This window comes from Oncorhynchus clarkii, chromosome 2, assembly GCF_045791955.1.
Source record: "Oncorhynchus clarkii lewisi isolate Uvic-CL-2024 chromosome 2, UVic_Ocla_1.0, whole genome shotgun sequence".
NCBI lineage: Eukaryota > Metazoa > Chordata > Actinopteri > Salmoniformes > Salmonidae > Oncorhynchus > Oncorhynchus clarkii.
In genome coordinates this window covers 17,565,008-17,578,168 of record NC_092148.1, presented here as the reverse complement: position 1 = coordinate 17,578,168, position 13,161 = coordinate 17,565,008, and the positions used below count along the sequence as shown (strand labels likewise).

At 46.9% G+C, this 13,161-nt stretch overlaps 1 protein-coding gene across 1 annotated transcript in view; it reads right to left on the bottom strand.

Annotated features, from left to right (window-relative positions):
• Positions 1 to 13,161, bottom strand: part of LOC139423438 (rho GTPase-activating protein 33-like) — a 43,189-nt gene that overhangs the window by 23,403 nt on the left and 6,625 nt on the right. The window contains exons 2-3 of the mRNA XM_071175099.1: positions 4,999 to 5,090; positions 3,193 to 3,277 (exon numbers count right to left, since the gene is read on the bottom strand). Of these exons, the coding sequence (XP_071031200.1) occupies positions 3,193 to 3,277; positions 4,999 to 5,090 (177 nt within the window). The remainder of the gene's footprint in view (positions 1 to 3,192; positions 3,278 to 4,998; positions 5,091 to 13,161) is intronic.

Below are 13,161 nucleotides of genomic sequence, written 5' to 3'. Positions count from 1 at the left end.
TGCCTGGTACCTTTTACACAACCTCCCTCCTAGTCGCCCAGATTCTGCATCTTCTAATAAAGTAGCCAACTAAATCAGAGGAGATCTTTCAAAATGGCCGACAAACAGCCAACAAACAGTATTAAAGTTTAATGGACTTAACAATGCAGAGAAAGCTGTGAAAAGACAAGCCTGCTAAACTAGTGACAACAGAGCCATGTGTCACTAATAGAAAGCCTCGGGTGGAGCCGTAGGACACCCATGGGATTCTGGTGGCCCGGATTTACAAGCAAGTGGGCTTCTACAAACAAGCACAAAAGGAAGACGGTTTCTTCGTGTCTATTCTCTTTTTTGGGGAAGAGGAGGAAGAAGTGAGGGCGGTGTTGAGGCTCCAGGTGGATTAAAAGAGAAAATACTTTCATCTGAAATGAGACCGGCAGTGTTGTGGACCTCGGAGCGTTTGTCTGAAGGACCTTCACATCAAATCCACTATGACTAATGCAGAGAGAGATACAGAGAGAGCAGCAGGACAGAAAGAGAGATGCAGAGAGAGGGAGAGAGAGAGAGACTCAGTGGAGGGCGGTAGGAAGAGAGAGAGAGATGCAGAGAGAGGGAGAGAGAGAGAGACTCAGTGGACGGCGGTAGGAAGAGAGAGAGAGATGCAGAGAGAGGGAGAGAGAGACTCAGTGGAGGGCGGTAGGAAGAGAGAGAGAGAGATAAAGAGAAAGGAACCAGAGAGACTTAAGAAAGCAAATGAAAGAAAGAAGAAGAAAAGGAGGCGCTTTGGCGTGTGTTTGTTTCTGACTCAGAGAGCAAGGACAATGAGATGAGAATGGCCTCTTTCAGATCTCTTTTCTTCAGGGGCTTCAGACACTAATGAGCAGTGCTCCCTCAGCTCAACACACACACACTCCAGCACAGAGAACGAGAGCACCAACAGCTGTGCTGGGCGGGAAGAGACATGGAGGTAATAATGTCGCTCACTACATCAGGTGTATGGTGTTCATCATCATGAATATGTTTAAAATAGCATTAAGTTACCTAATCCTTGTAATAGGATGACGTTACATTATCTATATCTAGAGAGGTATGAGTGAGAACGTCAGAGAAAAGAGAGTACTGCTGCTCTTCCACTATGATGCCCATGGACTGAAAATCAGAGTGAGTTTGTTTGCGCGTGAGTGAGTGAGTTTGTGTAGGTCAGGTACAAAGAAAGAGAGCCAGCCTCAGCCCTGGAGATGTTGCTGCTCTCATCTCTCCACTGTGCCCACCACCTTCCGCCCATAGCCCTGATGTATTCTGACAGGAACACACACAGTACAGACATGCGGTACACACACCCACCCACCCACAGTAACCCACAGTGAGACCTGTACTGTGAGGTCCTTAGTAGTGTGTCAGTCCTGTTCACATGTGATCATTACGACAGCAACACTACAGGCATGAGGCTGGAGTTGTCGTCACTACAGCAACACTACAGCATGAGGCTGGAGTTGTCGTCACTACAGCAACACTACAGCATGAGGCTGGAGTTGTCGTCACGACAGTAACATTACAGCATGAGGCTGGGGTTGTCGTCACGACAGTAACATTACAACATGAGGCTGGGGTTGTCGTCACTACAGTAACATTACAGCATGAGGCTGGGGTTGTCGTCACTACAGTAACATTACAGCATGAGGCTGGGGTTGTTGTCACTACAGTAACATTACAGCATGAGGCTGGGGTTGTCGTCTCTACAGTAACATTACAGCATGAGGCTGGGGTTGTCGTCACTACAGTAACATTACAGCATGAGGCTGGGGTTGTCGTCACTACAGTAACATTACAGCATGAGGCTGGGGTTGTCGTCACTACAGTAACATTACAACATGAGGCTGGGGTTGTCGTCACTACAGTAACATTACAGCATGAGTCTGGGGTTGTCGTCACGACAGTAACATTACAACATGAGGCTGGGGTTGTCGTCACTACAGTAACATTACAACATGAGGCTGGGGTTGTCGTCACTACAATAACATTACAGCATGAGGCTGGGGTTGTCATCACTACAGTAACATTACAACATGAGGCTGGGGTTGTCGTCACTACAGTAACATTACAGCATGAGGCTGGGGTTGTCGTCACTACAGTAACATTACAGCATGAGGCTGGAGTTGTCGTCACTACAGTAACATTACAACATGAGGCTGGGGTTGTCGTCACTACAGTAACATTACAGCATGAGACTGGGGTTGTCGTCACGACAGTAACATTACAGCATGAGGCTGGGGTTGTCGTCACTACAGTAACATTACAGCATGAGGCTGGGGTTGTCGTCTCTACAGTAACATTACAGCATGAGGCTGGGGTTGTCGTCACTACAGTAACATTACAGCATGAGGCTGGGGTTGTCGTCACTACAGTAACATTACAACATGAGGCTGGGGTTGTCGTCACTACAATAACATTACAGCATGAGGCTGGGGTTGTCGTCACTACAGTAACATTACAACATGAGGCTGGGGTTGTCGTCACTACAGTAACATTACAGCATGAGGCTGGGGTTGTCGTCACTACAGTAACATTACAGCATGAGGCTGGAGTTGTCGTCACTACAGTAACATTACAGCATGAGACTGGGGTTGTCGTCACGACAGTAACATTACAGCATGAGGCTGGGGTTGTCGTCACTACAGTAACATTACAGCATGAGGCTGGGGTTGTCGTCACTACAGTAACATTACAGCATGAGGCTGGGGTTGTCGTCACTACAATAACATTACAGCATGAGGCTGGGGTTGTCGTCACTACAGTAACATTACAACATGAGGCTGGGGTTGTCGTCACTACAGTAACATTACAGCATGAGGCTGGGGTTGTCGTCACTACAGTAACATTACAGCATGAGGCTGGAGTTGTCGTCACTACAGTAACATTACAGCATGAGACTGGGGTTGTCGTCACGACAGTAACATTACAGCATGAGGCTGGGGTTGTCGTCACTACAGTAACATTACAGCATGAGGCTGGGGTTGTCGTCACTACAGTAACATTACAGCATGAGGCTAGGGTTCTAATGCAGGCCACTGGAACATCCAAAAGGACCTAAAACGTTAGTAATAGATAGACATGGCTAAAACACACTTCATTTAATCAGCCGGACATTTTTGTAGTTTACATTTCTAAAATGGGCATTTTAGCCCGCACGCACAGTCTTGTGTCAAAACCTACCTCGATGGAGCCAAACTCCACATTGTCATAGTGGAAGTGGGCACAGTCAACGAGCTTAGGGAAGTGACCTTTCACAACAGACAGCCTGAGATAGAAACACACACAGCAGTCAGATTAGATGAAATAACAGCATTATACAGTCACAGAGTGAGAGTCACAATACAGAGAATGCATTTGTCTTGAACAGCAGCAGACCAACACTGTTCTAACGTTAGTGCAGCAGTAGAAGCCCTGTATACAGTCTGTCTATGTTTGGGTGAATTAGTAGACATACACTTAGGTTAGAAGAAGCTCCAGGACAAACAAAACTGTAGCTATGGGACAAACTGTAGCCAGGACAAACAAAACTGTAGCTATGGGACAAACTGTAGCCAGGACAAACAAAACTGTAGCTATGGGACAAACTGTAGCCAGGACAAACAAAACTGTAGCTATGGGACAAACTGTAGCCAGGACAAACAAAACTGTAGCTATGGGACAAACTGTAGCCAGGACAAACAAAGCTGTAGCTATGGGACAAACTGTAGCCAGGACAAACAAAACTGTAGCTATGGGACAAACTGTAGCCAGGACAAACAAAACTGTAGCTATGGGACAAACTGTAGCCAGGACAAACAAAACTGTAGCTATGGGACAAACTGTTGCCAGGACAAACAAAGCTGTAGCTATGGGACAAACTGTAGCCAGGACAAACAAAGCTGTAGCTATGGGACAAACTGTAGCCAGGACAAACAAAACTGTAGCTATGGGACAAACTGTAGCCAGGACAAACAAAACTGTAGCTATGGGACAAACTGTAGCCAGGACAAACAAAACTGTAGCTATGGGACAAACTGTAGCCAGGACAAACAAAACTGTAGCTATGGGACAAACTGTAGCCAGGACAAACAAAACTGTAGCTATGGGAGCTTGACAGTGACCGTGGTTCTCGTATGAACAGAAACCAGCCTGGGCAGACTGCTTTGCATGTCCCTACTCCTAAATGCACACACTGACTGCGGCAGTTCCATGGCATGGTGATTTTTGCAGCTCGACGTTTATTGTCATGAATCTTGCCCTGCAGGCAGATATGAGCGATTTCTGCTAGATGGGCCAGCTGCAAAGTCAAAATTGGCTATATTGTAAAAATGTATGAAAACAAAAAGGTGTTTTTGGTCTTAAATTTAAGGTTAGGGTTAGACATTAGGTTTAGCGTTGTGGTTAAGGTTAGGTTTTATGCTAACCTGCGGTTATTTAGGGGCAATACGGTGACCAGGGCCAAACTTGATCAGTGACATCCCTCACTCCTCTAAGCTTCACATTACATCAACCTCCCACTGTCAACTACCACATAACCTCACAGCAGCCAGGGGGAAATGAAACTGGGGACGTTCCTGTTTCACAGCACTGCGTGGGCCGTAAGGGGAGTTCTGAGGTTCTCTGTATGCGTTTAAACTTCTCTCTGTCCCGCGTCTCTACAGAAGTGGTTTAAGACCTGACAGGGATGTCCATACAAGGGCATTCATCACAGAGCACAGCTACAAAGTATAGCGGACCTGAAATACTACAGTCTATATAATATACATCCTTCCTCTCAGTCTATGCTTGGCATCCCTCGTCTGGCACCAAAGTTCCATCTGTGCCTCAGGTTTTACATTTCACACCACTTCTGCGTCCTGTAACTACACTGCAGTCACATTTCCCTTGTGCAGGTCAGCAGTGTACTTGTTCCACCCTCTTTAAAATGATCTTTAACTGTTCCAATTCACCCTCAGTGAAATTATTAAGACCTGGAGGGCAGTGTGCCAGTCTAAGTGGCAGTCTCACCTCTTGCTCATCTTCCCCTTCAAGTTGGCAGTGGTGCCCACGGAGCGGGTAGTGGGCTCCCCGGAAGTGTCCAGATTATCGGTGCTCCAAGCCTTTGGGAGGTAGATTTGGAAAGAGGAAAAAGACACATAGTAAAACACGACAGTCAACAGGCCAAGTTACATGGTGTCTGTCTGTCTCCAGGGGTGGTGGTCAAGACTGTACCTCAAAGGGAGATAGGGAGGACACGAATCTCAAGAAGACATCAGATATATCTAGATAGACTGTAGTAACTAAGTATGGTTTATAGGCTACACCATCTACAAAATCTTTATACAGCATGGCTCTTCCTTCTTGACGGTCATTTGACTCTGTCAAAGCAACTTCCTCAGCCCCACGATGTCACTCCTGACTACAGTACATAACATGCAGAAGATACTTACACAAACACAGCACAACTAACACCACTGCAGAGGACAGAGCAAACTGTAGTAGTGGTAGCTGTGTCTGATTCTACTTCACATTGTGTAGCAGATATAAGCTGTTAGTTAGTAAATCCCTGTCCCCCTGAGTGTATCCAGTCCTTCCTGTCAGGATCTGCATGACGATGCAGCAGCCGTCACACAGCGGAGCTGAATGCACATTGACTCAACAGCAGGTGGAAACACAGCTCTAACCATCACACGGTTCACACCTTCACAGGCCCTACAGCAAGCCAGACACACACCCCTCCTCTCCCTCTGGCTTTAGGTTTACCTTCACTCATCTCTAAACCAGCATACAGCCATGTAATCGTCATCATCACAAATGAACGAAAGACAAATATGTCCCTCTTTTCATTCTTACCTCTCTCTCTCTCTCTCTCTCTCTCTCTCTCAAATGTCAATATTCACCTCCTTTCCATATTATCCAGCTGATGAATGCAAACCAACACACCCACACAAACAAGTAGCAGCACAGATGAGCTGTCAACCACCAGAGGGAATGAACATCAATCACTCACTGTGTGAGCACACACACACACGGCTTTGGTAGAGGCTAACTGAGGTCATTTGTCTGTTGTCAGGAAAATATGTCCCAAATAGACTAAGGGTTGTAATATACACAGGGTTGTCTCCTCCATGAGATGAATTGGTGACAACCATCTCCATTCACAAGAAAGACGGTGAGAAATGGTTTTGCCCAGATGGGGGGAGGATGGGATGGGAATTTGGCTAAAAGTATGTGGATGAGTGATTCCCAATTCTCCTTAAAATACTCAATGGGATCAAATATCAAAACCCCACCTGAACAAGTGTAGGAGAATCTACCGCTTTCTCAGAGAGTTGGCCTGTCTTACAATGTCTCACTCTCACATACCAACAGCAGTGACAATAACAGGCTGGATACAGTTTGGAAGGGTGCAAGCCAGGTTGAAGATCAGATTCTCCACTACTCGGCCTGTCACAGGCTCCTGAAACACCTTTAAAGGATACAGCAATGAAAAGACCTGGGCTTTTAAAACCTTCCCAGTTGTGAATCACTTGTGATTGGGGACAGCGCGTCTGTTCACAGGTTATTCCTCAGCAGAGGATGCAGAGCTGGATAGAGTACTGCAGCTCCAGGGAAAAACATTACTCCTCAGAGTATTGGCCTAGGATCCGTACTATTACTCCTGGGACTGACCTTACCCACACAAACTGGTCCTGGTCAATCGCTTAGGGACAACTGACACCCTCACCGTTCCTGGGTGAGTGAGTGGGAGAGTGGACGAGCGAGCAGCTGGCATAGGCTTGCTGTGGTAAATTGACTGTTAACAGTACGCCTGGACAGCCCTGCCTCCACCTGGTATGTGTGTCGGTGTACACGCTCAGCGGGGCCCTTAGAGGCTGAAAGCACTGGGGCTAAACTGGGCACAGCTAGGCTTCATCAGAATACATCAGCGCTGCATCACTCCAGCATTGAGTGTATCACACACCAAGATGTGTCTGTTCAGCCCTCAGTACAGACCGGCCCCTTAGAGGGACTGAGTCGAGGCTGACAACGTGGCAACAGCAGAGAAACTCAACGAGCTGAGAGTCCATCATTACAAAGCAGGGGATGAGGTATTTATAGACAAGAACCCTGGCCTGTATCCAGTCTGCACTGACTGTCTGCAACATGCATTCATTCCATCTCCAACATTGTAAAACCTTAGTACACCACCCGACTGGTACAGTAATGGATGCTAAAGGTCATTAGCGGACCACGTAGAGGACCACGTCATGTCGTTGCTCTTCTAGCAACTCACACCCCTATTCACTCTACACCAGGCTAGAGTTTCACGGGCAGCCAGTATGGAACAACAGGCACCTGAAACTGGATCTGCCATGGAAGCCACCGCTCCCAAACAACAGTTAGCTAGACGGTCAGAGACACAGGCAGGCGGTCAGAGCAGGGCAGTATCCACACACAACAGTCAGGGACAATACCAGCCGTTAATCCTAAGAGACTAGGCTCTAGTAGGTATTGTTGTACAGCAACAACGCAGTCAGGTCTTCTTCAGACCAAAACCAAAGACATGAGAAACCTAATGGCATTCAGGCAGGGTAATAACCCTTGCAGTCACTCACTCACTCACACCCCCTCATTGATTCCACAGCATCCCTCTTTCTCTCCACTTCTCCTGTTCTCTACCTTCCGCATCCTCCTCTTCTTGAACATATTGAGGGACCCTTCCCAACCCTTTCAAGGGGAGCGGGAGTTATTTTTAGATGTTGGTGTAATCTATCTCCAGTGCTATGCATCTCCTCTATCTATCTGTGTGTCACCATCGGTCTCCCATGGATACTTCCGCCCAGCCATCACAGTCACCCCTGTCCCCTCTCAGTGCATTCTGCTCAGAGGGACAGGTAAGTGGTTACGTCTGCACGCGTGTGCACAGACACATACTTGAATGTTGAACATTTCACAGTGTGAACACACACACACACACAGCGATCTGAACCCTGGGCAATTGCCAGAGCTCAGGCTTCTCAGCTGTTCTGTGAGAGGGGCAGGAGACGGACTGACGGGCGGTCGGTCGCTTTATATAAACGCTTGGTTTCCTTCCTAATCTATCTGGCGACAACTGGCAGTTATACAGGGCAACACAACCTCCACATCATAGCAAAACCACATAAGGAGGCTATAAAAAGGTGTCACGTTTAATGCTTCGACAAGGCCAAGAGGAGGGAGTCTTGGTGGTACAGAGAAGAACTGTATAGTAGGCTGACCAAGAAACCGTGTTCTGTTGAGTCTAGAGGATCCTGCATGCTATATAAACCCACTCTCAGTTTAGACATCTTTAAATGATAAGCCCTGGTTCTCAGTAAGGCCGCTGTCATCAGATCTCACCCACATAGTTTGAATGTTTGTGCCCTGATCCAACAACAACAGTCCATATAATGCATGCCTGGTATTCCAGCCTCTCTTTAGGGACCGGGAAAAACTGAATTCAAAGCCTGTTTGGGAAGAGCGGCTGCAGTTGTTCAGCACCAGCTCTACCCAGTACCAAGCAGGGTACCCAGTGTCTACCCAGTACCAAGCAGTGTTGGGGAGTAGTGAACTACATGTAGTTCAACAAGTAACTTAACTACATTTTGAAGTTGGTGGTAGTTGAACTAAATTCCAATCTTGGTAGTGTTTTAGTACTTAGTTAATTACTTTCTTTGCCATGTAGCGTTGTAGCTAACTACTGGAACTACACACTACTGTTCTCGCAAATAGAAAATATGATATGGCTGAAGTAAACAAGAATTTCCTTTCTTTTTTAGCATCAGCCCATCCCCGAATTCTCATTTGAAACACAGTTTTTGTGTTTAATATGCACATTCTGTTATCTTACTGCAGAGTGATCTGTTTTAACAATGTGTAGTATATGACATTTCAGATTTAAATAGAATGTATCTAGAAGTAGTTTGGATCTAGTGAACTAGTTTTTCAAATGAACTTGGTGTAGTTTAACTTCTTCCAGTGTGAAGTAATTGGTAGCTTGATAATCAATATTAACAGAGGAGCTTCCCCAACACTGGTACAAAGTCATCCATTGCTGGGTAGTGTTAGGTCCATAACAATGTGCCATAATGAACATGGCCACAGAACAGTGGGAAAACAGTGCCACAGAGACATGTTCACCATGGAGACATTCAGGGAAACAAGACAAAACAAGCATGCATAGAATATCTACCAGAATAGCAGATCACTCACACCACACTGGGTAAAGCCACACTCATCGTGCTGATGACATAGAGGTTGACAATACTTGTAATAATTGTTGACCGCATGCACATGTACATTTACACACACACACATGCAGACAGACCACCAGACCACATATAGACAGGCACAATACGTACCCGCAGACATAAAGAGGTGCATACAGACAGTTTGGGTAGACGGAGACTTACCAGACATGACTGTCCGGTTCATAGCGCGTATAAACATGGTGCATTTCCCAACCCACTGGGGTCACGACACTTCACACAGAAAAAGAAAACGAAGGAAGCACATTTAATTTCCGTCCCTTCACACAAGAGGCTTAATGTGTGTAGACAAGAGACAATACACTCTAGACTGCTTCCTTGAGGGATTTGATTAAGTTCACAGTTGATTCAGGAGAGAAAGTCAGACTTTTGTTTAGCCTAATTGTTTGAGGGTACATTTTTTTGTATTTCTTTTAACATTGAGGATTTAATCCACAATGTTATTAATCTTTGCTGTAACACCAAGTGGCCTGTGTTGAGAGCTGGAGCGAGAGGACTTGGCTGACTGTTCACGCTCCATCATAAAGAGCCAAACCTTAACCAACCAGCCCTTAATCTAATGTAACAAGGCCATGCATCAACACCACTGCTCTGAAAGCCTTCTCCACTCTGACAATTAAAAGATCACTTGATTCCCATACAGAACCATCCCTATAATAGTGCCATCTAACCCATAACCCACAGAGAGAAACATATCTCAAATGCCTATGCTGGTTTTGAATACTCCTCTTTGTTGACAACAACCCTTGGTATTTCGATAAGTCAGTCGCATACCATTTCTAACAGTCTAACCTGTCAGGTTGTCAGCATGGACAGCATCATTGTGCTTGGACTTCCCAGTATTACAGCAGAGTGAAGTGTTGTCACACTGTCTGTTTGAGGGGAGTTGACTCATCTAGTTAGTTGGAGGTGGGAGAGGAGCAGACAGACATGGGTCAACACACTAAGGAAATGGGTTAAATGTGACCGTTTTGTTCCTTCTTTAGTAGGCCTAAGTCGTGTGTGTATAAAATATTTGGTGTGGCTATGCTGTGTGTGTGGGGGGGGTTAGGCTCCACTTTGTCATTATGGGGTATTGTGTCTAGCTAGGCGAGTGGCCCCAAAAAAATCTGTGAATGAATGAGTGAATGTAGGGAGTTCGGCTAGGCTTACTCTACCCTATGAATCACGAGTGCGGCTGTTCCATGAAACTTACTAAGTCTCAGGCATTGAATGCGTTTAAAATGTTGACTAGAGTCAGTGGGCAGCAAGTTGGTCTGTGCAGTCAGACGTTGGTGTTTGTGATGTGGGAGTGAGGCTCCATGCTTTGTAGTCAGCCAGAGCCTTACCAACAGTTGCCGAGATCTTCCATCATGTGGGCAGCATCGCTATGGTAACGCAGCGTGTTTTTGCATGTCAGGCCGTGAGAGGGAGATTGTGTGCTTGCTCGCGCTTATAAAGGACTGCATGGATAAGATTTGGGTGGACAGGATGTCAGAGTAGGATAAGAGAGTGTGTGGATGTGCATACTAGAGTGTGTGTGCGTGTGTCTCTCTCACAGGGAAAGAAAAAGAATGGTGAGAGAGCCCGATTCAACTACTTATATCTTTGTGCGATTGAGAGGATTTAAGCAGGATCAAATGTGCTAGACTCTGTGTGGGGTGAACTGGACGGTGTGTGTGTGCAGGGATGAGTGAGCACCATGAGTGTATGTTCCTCTCATTCCTCTACTAACTCTGGACTTGCCACAGAAGTTGGTGTAGCGACAGTGGCCAGCAACTCTCTCATGCCTGTAGGTGTATTGAGTGAAGTGGGTCTCTCACACACACACAGATTTAACACACATATGCACCATATACTTATGACGACTAAAAAACAACAAGCTCAAAACCACTCTGCGTAAATGAATCCTGACAAATCTCTCATAACTAAATCCCTGGCTGGCTATTATTACGATGATTGTTTTGTCTCTGCCTCTCTGCGGCTCAGCAGGTGTCCTGGATCTTGACCCCAAAAGAAGACAATAGGATAGAGGGTCAGTCAAGTAGAAGAAGAGCCATTTGTTATTGTCCCCTTTCTCCCACAGTCAGTAAACCCCCCCACTCCAAGCATCACTGTCTTCACAGTCAAGGAGTCTTGGGTCTGTCCTCTTCAGGTCACAGCACAACGCTGGCTTGGGCTGGCTTGGGTTGGTTGGCTGGGTCTGGCTTGGGTCCAGCTTGGGTTGGTTGGGTGGGTCTGGCTTGGGTTGGTTTGGGTCTGGCTTGGGTTGAATGGGATGATGATAATGGGAAAACCCAGAAGAGGAAGCCTGGCCACATGTGCCATCAAACATAGATAAGAGGAAGACTTTACTTCTTCTGTCTTCTGAGTGACAACCTTACCAACAGAGAATACTACAGCCCAAAAGGTGAATGTCTGTTTGTGTAACCCAGCTGCTCCAACAGTTTTGCTCGTTGTCTAAAACTCCCCCTGCTACTTCCCCATGCCCTGCTTCTCTCACTCCTCCTCCATTTCACTCACTTTCTGTATGAAAGAGGACAATGAGTATCCCCCACACTTTTCCACCCTTCTTTCCTTCCTTCCTTCTCCAGGGGGAAGAAAAGATTCAAAGAGTGTCCTTTCATGCTCACTCTCCCTCCTCCTCCTCTCTTTCGTAGCAACCCAGTGTAATAGAAGTGTCAGCCCCTCTTTCTCCGAGGACTGAATAAGTGAGTAATGTTGGGAGACGGGTCTTGAGAGAATTCGGGGGAGGCGGGGTGAGGAGGATGGCCATCACAAATCTGCTCTTTTCGTTATTGTCATCATCTGCAAGTGGTCGCGGCTGGGCTAATGTGACGTGAATGGGCCAGTTTGGGGCAAGTACAGTCGTGGCTACAAGTGTTGATCTGTCACGCCGGACACACTGCACACGTGGGGGGAGGGGTTGACGGAGACAGACAGGGACTGTTGTTCAAATCCAGGGGCTACTACGGTGACAGGAGCTTGGGGACTGGACATGGGGGAGAAACTTCAGCCTGGATCCAGACACAAGAGGCCAGGGGTCAAGTCATTCAGCAGGTTGACAGCCCAATGGCACATGTAAATACACTCAGTGAGGTACAGTTAGATAGTCACCACAACACTAGACTGCACATGATTACTTTTCATGTTTCACGCAACATTAGGCCCCTTGGTTATTGATGTAGTATGCCATCACTAACACTGTAGAGGTGTACCAGAGGGGTGCTTCCTCGGTCTCTTCCTCGGTCTCCTCAGCCTCAATACAACTGTACAGGGAGTGTGTTTCTAATGCATGAGCTCCGTTTGCCCCCACCACTTCCCTCTGACCTTTCATAGAACAAAACAGGCCTTGGCCTTCCCATAGGAAGTTGACATGGGAAGCCATAGGGAAGGATAGCTGAGATGGAAGGCTGGGGAGGGTCGGGGTAGTGTAAGAAAGGAGCAAGGTGGGCTCTATCACTGACATTCCAGAAGAGGGTCCCTGGGAAACAGACAGTCCTCTTACAGTCCCCCTGTCACCCCCCACGTTACCCAAAAAGAGGCTCTCTAGAAGCCCCGTCCTCTTTCTTCCACGCGACAGGAAAGACACAGAGCCACCGGCAGCATACTAAACACCAAACACTGCCCTCATTCCAGCTGCAGCCACGTGAGATAGAAACACAAGAGTGGGAAAGAAGAGACTAAAAAGTAGAAAAAAAAAGAGATGTGGGTGAAGAAAGAAGGGGAGGAAAGAAAGAGGGTGAATTCATCAGAAGACTAACTGTTGTGAACAAGTGTGTGGTGTGTGTGGCTGTGTGTAGCGAGACATGAGGGACAGTGGACGAGGGGGCCGTTTGTGTTGGTACGGAACAATGTGGGCATGGCTTCAGAAGAGATGTTTCTATAGGGGCAGGCAGCTGGCACCCAGAGCATCTGACTGCAGCGGAGAGAGAGAAAAACC